At 44.2% G+C, this 15,993-nt stretch overlaps 1 protein-coding gene across 4 annotated transcripts in view; it reads left to right on the forward strand.

Moving 5' to 3' along the window:
• Window positions 1–15,993, forward strand: part of LOC111862705 (sn1-specific diacylglycerol lipase beta) — a 71,812-nt gene that overhangs the window by 20,320 nt on the left and 35,499 nt on the right. For 3 of the 4 annotated variants that reach the window (XM_023848342.2, XM_023848325.2, XM_023848334.2), the window contains exons 2-3: window positions 12,154–12,253; window positions 13,377–13,589. In XM_023848342.2, coding sequence (XP_023704110.1) covers window positions 12,159–12,253; window positions 13,377–13,589 — 308 coding nt within the window. In that variant the 5' untranslated portion in view covers window positions 12,154–12,158. The remainder of the gene's footprint in view (window positions 1–12,153; window positions 12,254–13,376; window positions 13,590–15,993) is intronic. The other variant, XM_023848350.2, reaches the window with a different exon arrangement.

Genomic DNA, 15,993 nt, shown 5'->3' on the forward strand with positions numbered 1-15,993 from the left:
AGTCCCTCCCGGAGGACTTGTTCCCTGAATTTTTCCGCCCTTAAAAATTCCACGACCGCCGGGTTTGAACCCGCGTACCACGAGTCATGAGGTGGGAACGTTACCTCTAAACTACGGAGGCCGCTAATAAATAACTAACTAACTGGTGAAAAAAGAGCGGTGTCAATTTTCTCCTAGACGTTCGTCTATAAAGTGCAGGAAGATGAATGCAAGGACTATTCCAGAACACGAATGTGGAGTACACATACTCTCCAACTCCTCCTTTGTGAATTTGCGTTCCACATTGGCCGTGATGTTCGTTTTCATGCAGATACATTGCAGATACAGAGCCCGTCTTATTACAGATACATTGCAGATACAGAGCCAGTCTTAGACATGCATTTCATATTATGCCCGAATCACCGATAAGCTGAACTTATTTCTTTGAATGCGCGTGCGTGTATGTATATATATATAAACTGTAAGCATATAAAGGATGCTTGGGTTAAATTTAAAAAACTAAAGGATTAGGCTTGTCCATCAAGAACCAAAATGAATGTAGCCTCGCAAAATCTGGCATGTACTACAACACCATATCTCTATATTTTCCTGTTTCGAGGTATCATACCCAGAAATTTCGCTCTGCGATAAAGCTTCTGACTTGTATTCGGGAGGTACCCGGCTCGAATCTCACCCGGGACATCGACTGTCCTATCCGATGACTTTCGTAGCTTTACTCATGCAAATTCTACGCTAGTGCCTTAAATGGGACTACCGCCACTTTCTTCCACATCCTACACAGTTCATCACTGCTATTCTCTGCGGCCCGTTCCTCCGACGCTGTATGGACAAACTTACTGACAGTGTCGTTAAGTAAGTCACAGAAGTGTGGCCTTGTTTCGGCATAGCCGCGTTATCTGCAGAGGTACACGTATGTCCACTTTTCTGTACATATATCTGTATTACCTAGCGACAGTTAATCTCTAGAAGGAAAACAGTCTCTAGCTGGAGAGCGAGCGAGCCGCTGCAGGTGCAATGTTATTACTTCTGAAACAGATGAATGCATCTTTAATAAGACACGTGATACTTATAAAATCAATATAACCAGTTTTAATAGGATGGAATCCGGTTCGTGGAGTGGATTTTGTAGCGTTGCAGAGACGTCGGGAAAGAAAACATGTTGTATAGCATTTCCCGGCTTCGTCTTCTTCTTCTTCTTCTTCTCCTCCTCCTCCTCCTCCTTTTTCTCCTTCTCGTCCTTTTTCTCCTTCTCGTCCTGCTCCTTCTCCTTCTCGTCCTCCTCCTTCTCCTACTCGTCCTCCTTCTCCTTCTCGTCCTCCTCCTTATCCTCCTCGCCCTCCTCCTCCTCCTTCTCGTCCTCCTCCTTCTTCTCGCCCTCCTCTTCCTCCTCTTGTTTCTTCTTCGCCTCCTCCTTCTCCTCCTTCTCGTCCTCCTTATCCTCCTCGCCCTCCTCCTCCACCTCGTCCTCGTCGTCGTCGTCGTCGTCCTCCTCCACCTCGTCACCGTTGTCGTCGTCGTCGTCCTCCTTCTCCTCCTTCTGTACCTTTCCGTCGAAGGAAGAAAAGAAGGGTGCCACAACTAGTAAGTCAGGCGTCTACACGTGCTCTTGTTTTTCAGAGTCGCTGTCGATATTGATGACGTTTGGAGGGCTTCACTTGACGTTACATAATCTGAACTTCGGATTTTCCATTCATTGCTTCGTCGTGTGTAGCGAGGCTGGCAGATATGTGTTCGGAGCTCGGCCACTTTGCCAGCTAAATACAAACAAAAACCTGACGTGGTTCACTCCAATTACGTCATAGCATGCATCAGGTTACGAATGACCTTTAGGTTCTGCAAACACGTGTCGACGTGTCCCTACAGTCGGACGGCGCTTTATCACGTTCGTCGTTCTGTCCTGACAATCAGTTTACATAACCTTCCTGCCTCCTCCATACAGTAACTTCCTCGGAGGTGTCATCACGGAAATTTTGTGCGCATTTCTCTGCTTCCCCTACGAGCTACATGTCCTGCCCATTGTAACCTTGGTTTCGCTACCCTAACAATACTGAATTTTGTAATAATTCGTTTCAAAACCCTTAGAAATCTTTAAACGTATGGCTAAAACTCTCTATATATCTCAACACGTAGCCAGTTAGAAGGATGGTTTTATTTCGGGATTACTCACTTTCTGGACTCTGTTCCCTAATATTATTAAAAATTCATACCGTTTCGGAAACAGGATCTGTTTCCGTCCTCAGGCGATGGGTGAGTAGGCACCTACCACTTGGAGCCGTTAATTTCAATACTACATTCACGTGTTTACTGCCGTCTCACCTTCAACGCAAAATACAGGTTTTAAAAGTCCAAATTTAAATATTTAAAATTCCCAGCTGTTTCATGCTTATGTATTCAGCATAAATTCATTACACAGTATATTTCAGCCTAATTTTCCATTAATCAGGTGCATTAAAATTGTTGGAGAGATTTCTGAAGTAATATATACACTGTCCTAACTGTTGTCAGTAGGTTTCCCTAACTGTATATTCGGTTGTTACTACTACAACAAGCACTACTACTACTACTACTACTACTACTACTACTACTACTACTACCACCACCACGCACACACTAGAGTAGTTGGTTGCAGCACTGTTCTACAAGCCGGAAGGTCGCGGGTTCGATTCCCGATGAGTTGTAATCCTTCCAGCCGTCCTATGGCCCGGGGTCTACTCACCCTCTCACGGAAATGAGTACCAGGAAGCTTCCTGGAGGGTAAGGACGGCCGCTGCGTAAGGCTGACATCTGTGAGCCGAGTGTCTAGAAAATTTGGAAACCTCAACCTTTCACAACCCTATGGGCCTCCACTGTCTTTTGCAGGGATACCTTTACTTTTACTGTAATACTACTACTACTACTACCACCGCCTCCACCACCACCACCACTACTACTACTATTACTACTATTACTACCGCTACTACTACTACTAGTACTACCACCACTGTCACTTATTGGGCCCTCGGGCTGTTCTGATCCACAATTAATTCTGAAACGAGGAAGCATTTGTATATTTTTGGAGGACTCCCTGAAGCTGGATCCAGTCACTACCAGACTGCACCGCGAATATCGTGTAATGTTATATGTTAGCTTCACGTTGTGTGTGCAATATTTGATTCAGTTTCACTCTCACATTAGATGTATAATTCTAGGATAACTATACAGTTTATTTATTACATGTTTCGGCCACTATTTTTGGCCATCATTAGGTAGTACTTACACAGTCTGAACCCTCTGTGCTGTATACAGATATATGATGATGTCTGAAGGAATGGGTACATTGCCCTTCTGAAAGAATAACTTCCCGTCACTTCTGTTCTGAAAGTGGCTGTGCCCAGTGCGTCCTTTGCGCCATAAATGTGAACACTGAGCGAGCTTATGCACCACGGTTCTTTGAAATTTATCATGGTATTGATTGGATTGATCTGGCTCAGGATAGGGACCAGTGGAGGGCTCTTGTGAGCACGGTAATGAACCTTCGGGTTCCATAAAATGCTGGGAAGTTCTTGAGTAGCTGCAGAATTGGCGGCTCCTCCAGAAGGGCTCAGCTCCATGAGTAAGTAAATAAGAATAGCCGAACGATACCTACACAGGCCAGCATATAGAAACGAGGGACTCGAACCCTCAGTCTCCGTGTTCGTCTGGTCCAAGACCGCGCATTCATTGTAACGAGCATGTCAGACTGAGTACTCTCATTGGCCTCTTTCCTCGGGTCTGATTAAAATTAACCGCGGGTTTGTATGCTTTCAATATACACGCTGCTCGGTGACAATCCAAAAATACGCTTACACGCATTTTCATTCGCTAAGTTTAGCATTCCAGTTTCAAGGCTGTCTACTTCCCCAAAAGCATATTCAGAATGCAAAATTTATGCCCACGTAAAACCCGTTCTCTCGTGAATGTCTGTCTGTCTATCTATCTTTCTATCTGTCTATCTATCTATCTATCTATCTATCTATCTATCTATCTATCTATCTATCTATCTGTCTGTCTGTCTGTCTGTCTATCTGTCTGTCTATGTCTGTCTGTATGTATGTATGTCCATCCATCCGTCTCTTTCTTTCTGTCTGCCTGTCTGTCCGTCCGTCCGTCCGTCCTAACTATCTATCTATCTATCTATCTATCTATCTGTCTGTCTGTCTGTCTGTCTATCTGTCTGTCTATGTCTGTCTGTATGTATGTATGTCCATCCATCCGTCTCTTTCTTTCTGTCTGCCTGTCTGTCCGTCCGTCCGTCCTAACTATCTATCTATCTATCTATCTATCTATCTATCTATTTATTTATTTATCTATCTATCTATAGCCCTTGTGGGACTTGGCCGCTTTTTCAGTTTCTTAATTTATTTAGTCAGTAGGACTCTGGATGGGGAGTCAGCCCATACCAAGGCCGCTACCTACACACAGAATAAACGCACACAAACATCCATACCTCGAGTGCGATTCGAACCCACGATTCCAGTGTTCGAGCGAGCGAAGACCTTTTTATGCCCTAGACCGCGCGGCTACTGTGATCGGCTGTGTCTCTTCTAGGGATAAGTGGCAATACAAAGACCCAGGCTAAGGGTGGCGACTGACTTGTAACATTTGCCTGTAATGTAACACGTTACAAATCGAGCATTACACAAGTGAAGACAGCGAACGGAGCCGCTCCATCGTGTTGTCGGGTTTTTCGCGAATCCTTTTGAGTGTTACAAGTCAGGCAGTCAGTCGAGCGGTGTCGCAACGAGCATTCATGTCCCACATGCGTTTTCCACTGTTTTCATTTCTGTTTTTGTACAAGTTTGTTATCCAAAGGCGTTTTCTGCTCTTCTTTAAATAACAGTAGCGTATTGAAAGGAACGCAGATAACATCCTCCATGTCCGGCATTTGAATGTAATGCAGTGGAGCGCGCACGAGCATAGTCGAGCCGAGCGTTCAAAACGAGCATTCGGTGCGCCTCACCAATGGTGTAATGTAACATGCTCGCCGCGAAAGTTACATTACAGGCAAATGCTACAAGTCAGTCGCCTCCCTAAGAGTTGTAATGTACCTGTGTGCTTGTACTCCCAGCTACCAGGCACCGGTGCATTCTGGCGCAAGAAACAGATCGATTGACACGCTCTTTGAGTTAGCCCCCAAGGCAGAACAGTAGTGAAACAGCATTTCAGCGTTATGTAAGGTATGAAACTTTCACGGCAAGTGGACGGGGTCGGTCGGGCAGTCAGTAATGTCAAGATGAGGCCATTCCATGTTGACCCGACTAATTGCTCGAGAAGACTTCATTAATTTTCACATTCTTGGCTAGAATTCGTTTCCCAGCCCATAGCCACTCCCGAATAGAGTAGAGGTGACCTATGTGGGTTATGGAGTTTCTCGTCCCATTACTTCATGAATTTCAAGAACAAATATTTTCCTCGGCATTTTGTTTCATGACATTTGTATTCAGGTTCTCTCCTTGAAGTAAGTAACCGGTTTCCCGATTTATACAAAGCGAGTATCAGTGTTACCGAAGAAGTATACACAAGTTTGCCTTTGTAAGATTTGAGGTATTCACGGCGGTGACTTTGAAGAAAGCAATCTTCTGGGATGTGGCACCGTGTAGATGTGGTGTTAACCGACGTTCCTCCCAGAAGACTGCTTTCTTCAAAGTTTACCTTTAATTTTCTAGACAGCCTCAATGCGGAATTTTATACAAGAAATTCTGAATATTTGGATTCCACTACCAGAGATTTACTCCATTCATTCATTCGTTCAATCAGTTAATCAGTGGCTCTACAGCCCTTTCTGGTGCCCTGGCCTCTCCTGCAGTTTCGTAATCCTTTTTACACAGACGGTAGGACTACTTGGAGGAGCGATCAGCCAGTGGCAAGGCCGCTACCTACACACAGAGCAACACAAACACAGACATCCCTGCCTTCAGTGGGATTCGAAACCATGAGCCCAGCTCTACAGCGAGCGAAGATACTTCATGCCTTTTGAGCGGCAGAGTTGCTCAATAGTTATTTCATTTCCAACAAAAGACGAGAGGAATGAAATCTACTCCAGTAGAGTGCACGCAATTTCTACACGCCTTCATTTTGTTTTCGCAATTGCACTTCCCTCGATATGCATTTATTGCAGATATGAAGTCATTGTTTTTAATTATCACACCGCAGTATCATATTGTGCAGAATAAGAAATTATTTGCCCTTATTTTCTTTGAATATTAACCACATCGAAAAACGAAGAAGAAGAACTCCGTGGTCTGTAGTCCGCAAGCGAACTATACCGACCGAGCGACCGCCGCTTGTCGGCGAAGTTAGTGCCAACTTTAACGGAGAGAGGGTGTCGCGTGGTCAGCGCAACTGATCCCCACGGCCGTTAAACTCGGTTTTTTAGGCCGGAGCCGCTACTTTTCCATTCAAGTAGCTCCTCAGTTATCCTCACGAGACTGAGTGGACACCGTTCCAGACCCACTACTTCTCAGAAAATCTGGTAGGGCCGGAAATCATACCCGGGACCTCTGTACTGTAGCCAGGAATTCTGACCACTAGACCACAGAGGCGGTCCAAACCATATCGAAATATGTATGAAATAAATCCATTCAGATTAGCCAAATTTTTATGTACTGTAAACCATTTTTAGTTTATGTTCCTTATTTAAAAATAAATATTCATATGAGATAACTTTGCTGTCTGATGTGTCTGTCTGTATGTATCCACCCTATTAACTTTTGAATGGCTGAACCGATATTTATGAAACTTCTTACGTACATATATGAAGACGCCTAGGCCTATCTCAGCAGCGCAATTCATAAATTCCTCAGATCAATAATACCAGCTGGGACAGTAAATTATTGTCATAAGTCTCGCGTCACTGGGACCTGAGAATAACTGCACTGGCAATGGTCAGCTACAGTTGTAAACGAGACAGACCCGCCCTCTCGTCAGAGAGGGTGACCCATATTAACAAACCCGCAACTGTCTGACAGTAACAAAATTGTGGTCTTGGTCCCCATATTGGGCTTGACACCGATACAGACTAGCCGACTGACCGTCCCGACTCTGAATTAGTTATTTGCAGCGGAGAGTAGACAGGAGTTGTCGCCATGAGGAGTTGCGAGACAGTCTCTAACGGTATCGACGTGAGCAGAAGAGGATATTGTTGGGATCCGTTGCCGGGCAACGCCTAATGATGACAGACTGGGAAGACTTAGAGCATGCTATAGTGAATTGTAAAACGCGTAAATTAATGAAACAACGATTGCTTGTTTTAGTTTATGAGAGTCCATAAATACAGATTACCAGCTAAACCCACGTTTAGTCACGTGACAATATTTTTCTTAGTTGGAGTGAGTTTTGTGTTATTTTAAGACTCTGTCAGTATCTCAGGCTATATAATGTTGAATCGCAGGACTACTAATGGCTGATGAATTGGAAAGAAGCACTCGTAGCCCAATCCAGGCAAATATGATGTATTTGCCTGGAGGGACTGAGAAAACCGTGTTGTGTCACAATTTCTCTTGACCATGATGTCAGAATGTGGTGTTTCATTAATATGTAAAAGCACGTTCTCATTTAAGTAATCTCATTATTTCAAAATGCACAGTATGTGTTATGCACAAATAAAAACGGGGTAACAAGGAACTGTGTCTGTTATAGCAGTATCGTTTTGTAGTAGAACCACCAGATTTCGTTAAGAACAGCTTATTTCGTACATGTTATTCAAAAAAGTGGCAGTGTCTCGTGTTTTGTTATCAAATGGGTGGACTACATCAGGATGGAGTAAAATGGCCGACATTTACAAATATTGATGAACTTTCGAGTTCCATGAAAGTAGGGAATTTCTGACTAAGTAGCTATCAGCTTTTCAAGAAATATTTTCCACCTTTGTTCTAGATAATTGTGGCAACGTTGCTGTGCTTAAGAACCTGCCTCAATACTTTAATGCTCTAAAGAGGAGGCAAATAAAATCTATGCCACAAGACCTGATATTTTTTACTTTCACTCTCGTACACACTTTCTCTCGAACAGCTTTCACTCTCCTTCACCACAAGGTCGCGGTATGAAGGAGACTGTTCTTCATTTATGATGAGAAATTTACATTCCGGAAGAACAAGTGACCCAGTCCTGTCAGTGCAGTGAATTGAAATTTTTTCCAAATGCGTTCTTTGCTCTTTTGCATGCCTCGTTTTCTTTTATGTTAATTAATTTAGCTAAAAAGGAGTATTCAAAAGATAAAGCTACGTACACCAACTCCGCAGTCAGAAAATATCGATCCTTGTAAAACGTAAAAAGGCAAAAAAAAAAAGAGGGCAAAGCTCTCCCTGTAACAGGCCGTGGAGGCCCATAGGGTTGTGAGACGTCGAGGCTCCCACATTATCTAGACAATCGGATCACAGATGGCGGTGAGGTTGTCAGCCTTACGCGCCAGGCGCCCTTTATTTTCCAGGAAAATTATTTAATTAATTCCTGGTACTCATTTCTGTTAGAGGCTTAATAGACCCCAGAGCCATAGGGCAGCTGGAAGGATTAGGTCAATTGAAAAATTCAATGACCTCATCGGGGCTCTAACCCGCAACCTTCCCCCTTTTAGTGTAGCGCCTCAACCAACTGCATTACTGCCTGCCTCCAAACCTTGTGTTTCGTTAAATATTCGCCCTGTTGGAAAACGTTTCAACTATTAATTGCAAATATTAATGAGATTTACTCGTGTATTTCGTTATTTCCACATTTTGTAAATTGTAAGGGGTTTGTTATTATTTTTTAGAATATTGATGTAAGGTCGATTACAGTTTCCAGTTACAGTTACCAAGGCTAAGAGTAATCTTGAATGCTGTCACTTCTCACACCCTCGAACCCACCCCCTTGTCTGAAATTTTTCTTCTGCGCATTCAAGGTTACTCTTGGCCTTGTTCGAAGTTACGTCACACTTGCTTTAAAACAGGTGAACTGACCAAAATTAAAACTGTACAATCAGCTTTGGATCCAGAATGACAAATTCAGCTAAATCTAGTAAATAACTTCGAAGTTGGAACATACTTATGAACAAATATAGTGCGTTCAGTCAAGGAGGAAACTTCGCAACACCGCTGACCCGGCCCAACATTCCTCACAGATTCCTACTGTAACTGCTGATAGCAGAATGAGTCATTAGCGCTGATAAACGCGTGCCGTTACAGTTATAGTAGCAATCTGTGAGGAATATTGGGCCCGGTCAGTGATGTTGCGAAGTTTCCTCCATGATTGAACATTCTGTATTATCTCCTTATTGCACGTTAATTTTGCGGATTATGGGCAGAGTTGTAGGCTGTTGCTCTGTAGATATAATCTGTATGCTGTTAGGATGTATCGTTTCTCAGGTGATTGCAATTCAATAGGCAGATGAACGGAAGAACAAGCTTCAATTTTTTATCTTAAAACATCAGAACCAATTCATCTATTCCAAAACAACTGGTTAAAACTTAGGGACGGACACTGAATTTAAGAAATGGTGAACCAGCAGGAGATAAACTTAGCTCTTGAATGTGAGGCTCCAGAAAACATATCCTCTCACAATTTTAATCATATTGTTGCGTATTTGCTCTATGCAGGAACTGTTGAGCCACAGAGGCCTCGGGGCACGCGTGCAACAGGAGAGTTGCGGATTGTATCGGTGCGTTGCTAGGCGACAGCTCTGTGCACGTTTGGATGTGAGGATGTCAGGAGTGATTTAGAAAGCTATGTGTGCGACGGTGCAGTGGATTATAGGGTGTATGTAAATCAGCGATAGCGTTATAATTTGAGTGTAATTAAGAGAGTGCGTGTAACCAGGCTGTTAATAATTCCAATCATCCGAAATAGAACCCGCCATCTCGTTGTCCGTTCTAGAAAACCGAGATTAACAGCCGTGGGAATCCGTTGCGCTCACCACGCGACACCCTCTATCCGCAAAAGTTGGCACTAATTTCGCCGATAAGCGGAGGTCGCTCGGTCGGTATTGTTCGCTTGTGGACTAAAGACTACGGAGGAAAGGATTAATTTCGTTGAATGTTGTTGTACGGTAATTGTACCAAAGAACGTCCAATGCTTAATAAGGTTCAACCTCTCTGCAATTAATTGTACTTACTCAAGCGAGATGAGGGAAGCAGCCTAAGATCCATTGTGTGAATTTCGAGGGAAGGTTTGGGAAGGACTATTTGCATTCATAAACTTGTTGTTTATTGTAGTTATCTGTATATTCTCTTCCTTTCTCACGCACCACACTGAGGTTTTAGAATTGTTCGATAAGACGCATTCTATAAAGAAAACAACGAAACAAGAAAATGGGCAAGTATTAGGCAAGATCCATCCACGTTCCCAAGTAGACGTGTCCGAAGTCCCAAGAAATGCCATGCGGATTATTTCTGGAGATGCTGAACCAATGCTAATACTATGAACTGAAATTATAGATGTCTTGTGGTGAGGATTCAGTTGACATAATCCTTCCAGCCGTACTATGACACTGGGGTCGACTCAGCCGCTATCAGAAATGAGTACCAGGAGTCTTCGTGGGGAGTAAAGAACGGCCGGCACATAAGGCTGACAACCTTACTGCCATCTGTCAGCTTATTGTCTAAAGAAAATGTGGGAGCCTCGAAGTCTCACAACTCTGTGGGCCTTTACTGCCTGTTATAGGGATAGCTTTACCTTTTACCTGACACTTCTTAATTTAAGCTCTTTTAGCCTACTTCGATCTGTGAGCCTAATTGGGCTTTTGTCATATTTGGAGCCTATGTTTTTTATAAGGGGGCACGCGGTAGCGTAGTTGGTTGAGGGGCTATGCTACAAGCCGGAAGGTCGCGGGTTGAAGTCCCGATAAGGTCATTGGATTTTTTTCAGTTGACCTAATCTTTTCAGCCGCACTAGGCCCTGGGGTTTACTCAGCCTCTAACAGAAATGAGTACTAGGAATTAATTAAATAATTTTCCTGGGGAGTAAAGCGCGGCCGGTGCTAAGGCCGACAACCTTACCGCCATCTTTGAGCCGATTGTCTAGATAATGTGGGACCCTCAACGTCTCACAGCCCTATGGGCCTTCAGGGCCTGGTACAGGGATAGCTTTACTTTATAAGTCGCACTTGTCAATCACTTCCTACATATTACAATTCCTTAAGTAAAGAAATTTCAAGTTCAAATACATTTTTAAATAAATAGTTTTGTCTTCTGGCATATAACGCCTTGTAGCCCGTTAAATATAAATCAAAGTTTCTGAGGAGTATATCTCTTCCGAAACGTCGGTCGAATTTCAATTGACTGCATGGTTTTATATCCCCAGAGCCAGAACTCTTCACAGTCACCGCTCTGAGAACCCCAAAGCTTACATATTTTAAATGGCTCATTGAATGTATAATACGCGCCCATGTTTTAATTTTTTTAAAGTGACGAAAAAAGTACAAGACCGTCCAAATATAACGCAGGACTTGCACCGTACACCGCCCTTGCTACACTAACGGAGAATGCTGACACTGGCGATTGTCCTGATGAAAGGTGTCCAAAATAAACTCATTATCTCAGAAAGAATTTATTATACACATTAATGGGTTACACCATTACAAAAGGAAATTATCGAAGTTTTCTTCTTCGTATATACCTTTCTCAGTAAATTTAAATGTGGGCTCCTTTTGTGGCACGACAAATATTCAGGCTTAAAGCAGGTTTGGTGTTACCGTAGCCACAGCGTCCCTTATGCGGGCTTTCGGGTGTTGCAGGTCGCTGATCTTAACCTGGTAGACAATGTTCTTCACATAATCCGCAAGAAAAAATCCACTGGGGTTAAATCTGGCGTCCTGGGAGGCCAAGCGATTGGTCCACCTCTGCCAATTCATATCCCAGCCATCTCTCTGTCCAGGTGTTTGCTAACATGGTGGCAGAAATGTGGCGGCGCATGCGCGTAAGCCGGGTATGAAAAAAAAAACTTTCAGAGTTTTGCTTTTCAAAGACATAAACCGGATACGTGTATGACAATTAATTTCCGAGATATGAATTTTTTACTTTGCATACCTTTCATCCGGACGTCCTATATAGTTGGAAATGTCAGCAAATGGTGTTTTAATTTTAATTTTGAATATTTTCATCGATGCCTCTAGGGAATGCTGTAAAGTATTTGTCCCACTAAGAGTTCTAATTCCACTGTTCGCAGAAGCGATGCCCTCCCTGACACTCTTCGGCCGCAAGTGGCTGGTGGCTTCGGACGACCTCGTGTTCCCAGGGATCTTCGAGTTTGTCTTCAGGTTCATATGGTGAGTTACATGGGTCGGTCTTTCTAGAGTATTCACGTACTCAACAAATTTCATGTTTTTATGGAATCCAAAAGTTCATTATCATGTGTACAAGAGCCCCGTCATAGAGCTCCCTCGTGAGTTATTTCAGTCAGTCGATATCTTCACACGCTCTTCCCTTAAGATCCAATTTATTAGCATCCCTCCAACTACGTCTAGGTGTTCCAAATTCCCTTTCTTCCTTTCAGGGTTTTCGTCTTCGGTTTTATAGGAAATGTGCATTTCTTGTTTTCACACAAACGTACTAATTGTCCCGCCTAACAGCATTACATGAAGAGAGTGTAGGTCCTCATGCCACTTATGCCCAAATAGACCATCTTACTTAGGTTATTTATTATCCGGCGCCCTGATGCTTTTGTTCACGACTTCTATCCAGGAACCGCGTCTAGGGAAGGTCGAATATGTGGAGAAGCAGGACAATTTCGTATTGGCAAGCTTTAATGTCGCTAGTAAGATTAGCTGTACATATAGAACATGTAGTCTAGTGGTTAGAGTTCGTGACTACAGATCCAGAGGTCCCGGGTTCGATTCCCGGCGCTACCAGATTTTGTGAGGAGTAGTGGGTCTGGAACGGGGTCCACTCAGCCTCGTGAAAATAACTGAGGAGTTATTTCAAGAAAAGAGCGGCTCCGGTCTAGAAAGCCGAGTTCAACGGCAGTGGGAATCCTTGCACTGACCACGTGACACGCTCTATCCGCAGAAGTTGTCACTAACTTCGCTGACATGCGGCGGTCCCTCGGTCAGTATAGTTCGCTTGCGGATTATAGGCCAAGGAGTTTGTTTGTTTGTAGAACATGTGGAGAAATGCGAAATGCATACAGTTATCCATAAAATTTGCAGAAAAGTACAGGATGCCCTTAAAATGCTTTTCCGGTACTTCCGCAGTTTCCTCGAGGAGTGTCCCGGAAATTCTGTTATAAATCTGACGCTGTCCAGAAATAAATTCTGACTATTCTAGGACTGTACCCCCAAACCCAAATACAAATAGAAATCCCTTTGAAGACTATTCCCCTATTTCGCTGATATGTTCGTGACAAATTCCGAGATCTCGGGACAGTAATAGTACGAAGTGTGTTTGTTCCAGGGTGGTCCTGCTTTCCCTGGCCTGCGCCCGCTACTTTCCATACACGTGGCAGTGCCCGGAAGGGGGTGTGTTTGTGCGGGTGTACATGATAGGGGTGCTGACTATTCTGGTGTGTAACATGGTCCTGTTGGTTCCGCTGGTGAATAGGAGTGCGCAGGGCGCCATTTTGGACACAGCGGCCAGACGCCTAGTTGCCCCACTACTAACAGTGAAGTACGTTACATGCATTATTATTATTATTATTGTTAATGGGCAGAGGTGTACTATTAATTAGTGGGCTTTTGGAATGTCACCGTGTGATGTGGTAGGTGACTACCAGCATTTTTGTGGCACACGTTGTCTCCATCTTGAGACTGGTTGTAGGTTACACACTTTAGCATCGGAAGCTAAGTGAAGAAACAAGAGGAAATAAGTGCATAGCGTCCGTGAATCAATTTCCGTTATGTAGGATAGGGTGGGGAGATCACATTGCTGGGAGTGCCTGGCAACCACTCAGTTGTATGAAACTGCGATTCGTGAGGACACCGTGTGGCTGACAGATGAAGAGACGGCGGGAGCAAGTGTGAGGGGGTCAGCACGGGACAAAGACGAGCCTAGTCCGTGTGGTTGCTGCTGTTGATGACAATGATGATGATGATGATGATAATACTGTGACTGAATATGACCATCTGCTAGGCAGCGCAGTCAACAAAGAGCCTTTGTTGCTTAGTAGCCAACGTTTCGGTAAGCACGTTTTCGTGACAGCGAATCATTTACATGGATTTCCATGGATACGAGCTAGCCTACGTAAGGAACCGTGGAGGCTCTTCAAAGATTCATTCATCAGACAGACGTCGTTCAAGGCAGTGACAAATTCTTCATACGGTATTCGGAAGGGAGTTCAGTGTGTGAGCTCTTATAATAGACTGTAATTATAAAGAAGTGCCAATAAATCCAATAATCAAATCCAGAACCCATTAGTATTAGTCACGCCAACCCCTTATACGTGACAATACTTTTAACTACCCACTCGTACATGTGAGACATTCTGTACCTCTGTGAAATTGAAGCTAATTCTTTGTTTAACCTCCATGCCATTAAGGCGTAGGCTATTTATGTGGTGTAGAAGTAAACCTTGACGCATCGTCGATGCTTCACGTTCCAGCAGATTTACAGCACACGTGAGACTGGGTGGAAACAGGAATGCATAACCAAGGCAAAGGAAAAAATGTAAAGTTATCCCTGTAACAGGTCGTTGAGGCCCATAAGATTGTGAGACGTCGAGGTTACCACACTATCTAGACAATCGGTTCACAGATAGCGGTAAGGTTGTCAGCCTTACGCGCCGGCCGACCTTTACCCCCAGGAAGATTCCTGGTACTCATTTCTGTTAGAGGCTGAGTTGACACCAAGGCCATACTGCGGCTGGAAGGATTTGGTCAACTGATAACTTCAGTGACCTCAAGAGGAGCAATTAATTCAACGGGAACAAACGTAGCCAGGCCAAGGCCCACAGGCTCTGTAGGAAGCTCAGAAGAAGAAAACAATCGAGGGATGAAAGCAAATATTGAATGTTAAAAGCAGATTTGGCCGGTCACGGTAGCCGAGCGGTCTAAGGCTTGCACTGTCTTCGCTCGCTTGGAAACCAGGATCGTGGGTTCGAATCCCACTCAGGGCATGGATGTTTGTGTGCGTTTTTCTGTGTTTGTGTACAGGTAGAGGCCTTGCGACGAGCTGATCACCCGCCCAAGGAGTCCTACCGAATGTGTAAGATCTAGAAAAACTGAAGTGAACGGAGAAGTTCATGGAGGTAGGCCTAGGCCCACTGGGGCTGTAGTGCCAAGGAGCGGGGGGAGCAGATTTGTCCCCATTTTTAATTGAACATCATTCCATAAAGCCATATGAGCGAGTTTAGATGTAACTTTAAGCACTCTTAGCGTTGAAACTATGTAAACGAGGTGATCACCAGGCCTCGCCGCGCCGCTTAATTTTTTCTATGTCCATTGAATAGGAGACGCAAGGGCTTCAGAGCCGGTACGGGCACGGTGGTCAAGAGTAATAACGCTACCCTAGCTGTAAATCGAACCCCAGTCCTCTGGTCATCAATCCCGTAGACTAGTCACTATGCTTTCTCTCGCTTTCCTGTTTCTCCCACTCAGAGCAGAGGGCATCCGTGAAACTCTTCGTTTTCCTTCAGTTTCTTAATCCTAAGACAGTCAGTAGGACTCCTTGGAGGAGTGACCTGCACACAGACATCAATGCCTCGAGTGGGATTCGAACCCACGATCTCAGCGTTCGAGCGAGCGAAGAGAGTTCATGCCTTAGACCGCTCGCCCACCGTGATCGGCAGTCACTATGGTCACTTTACTAACCCAGCCTAACTGGTTCCAAAGAAGTGAATGTTAAGAGGAGGCCGACATGCAACCAAGACCGGAGAAAGTGGGCATTAACACTGCCTGGCCAGGGTCTATTGCTCCGGGATGAGTGGGAGTTAGGCAGACAGCAAGCGTATCCATCTTTTGGGGTGCTTTGCGAGAAAGTGACTAAGATATCCTCTTCGTTATTATTAAGCGACACTGTAATAACTGCGTACGTTATTTGCTGTAGAATGAAACTGTAACCACCCACAGCCTCCTTC

The sequence above is a fragment of the Cryptotermes secundus genome, unplaced genomic scaffold, assembly GCF_002891405.2.
Source record: "Cryptotermes secundus unplaced genomic scaffold, Csec_1.0 scaffold1105, whole genome shotgun sequence".
In the NCBI taxonomy this organism is placed as follows: Eukaryota; Metazoa; Arthropoda; class Insecta; order Blattodea; family Kalotermitidae; genus Cryptotermes; species Cryptotermes secundus.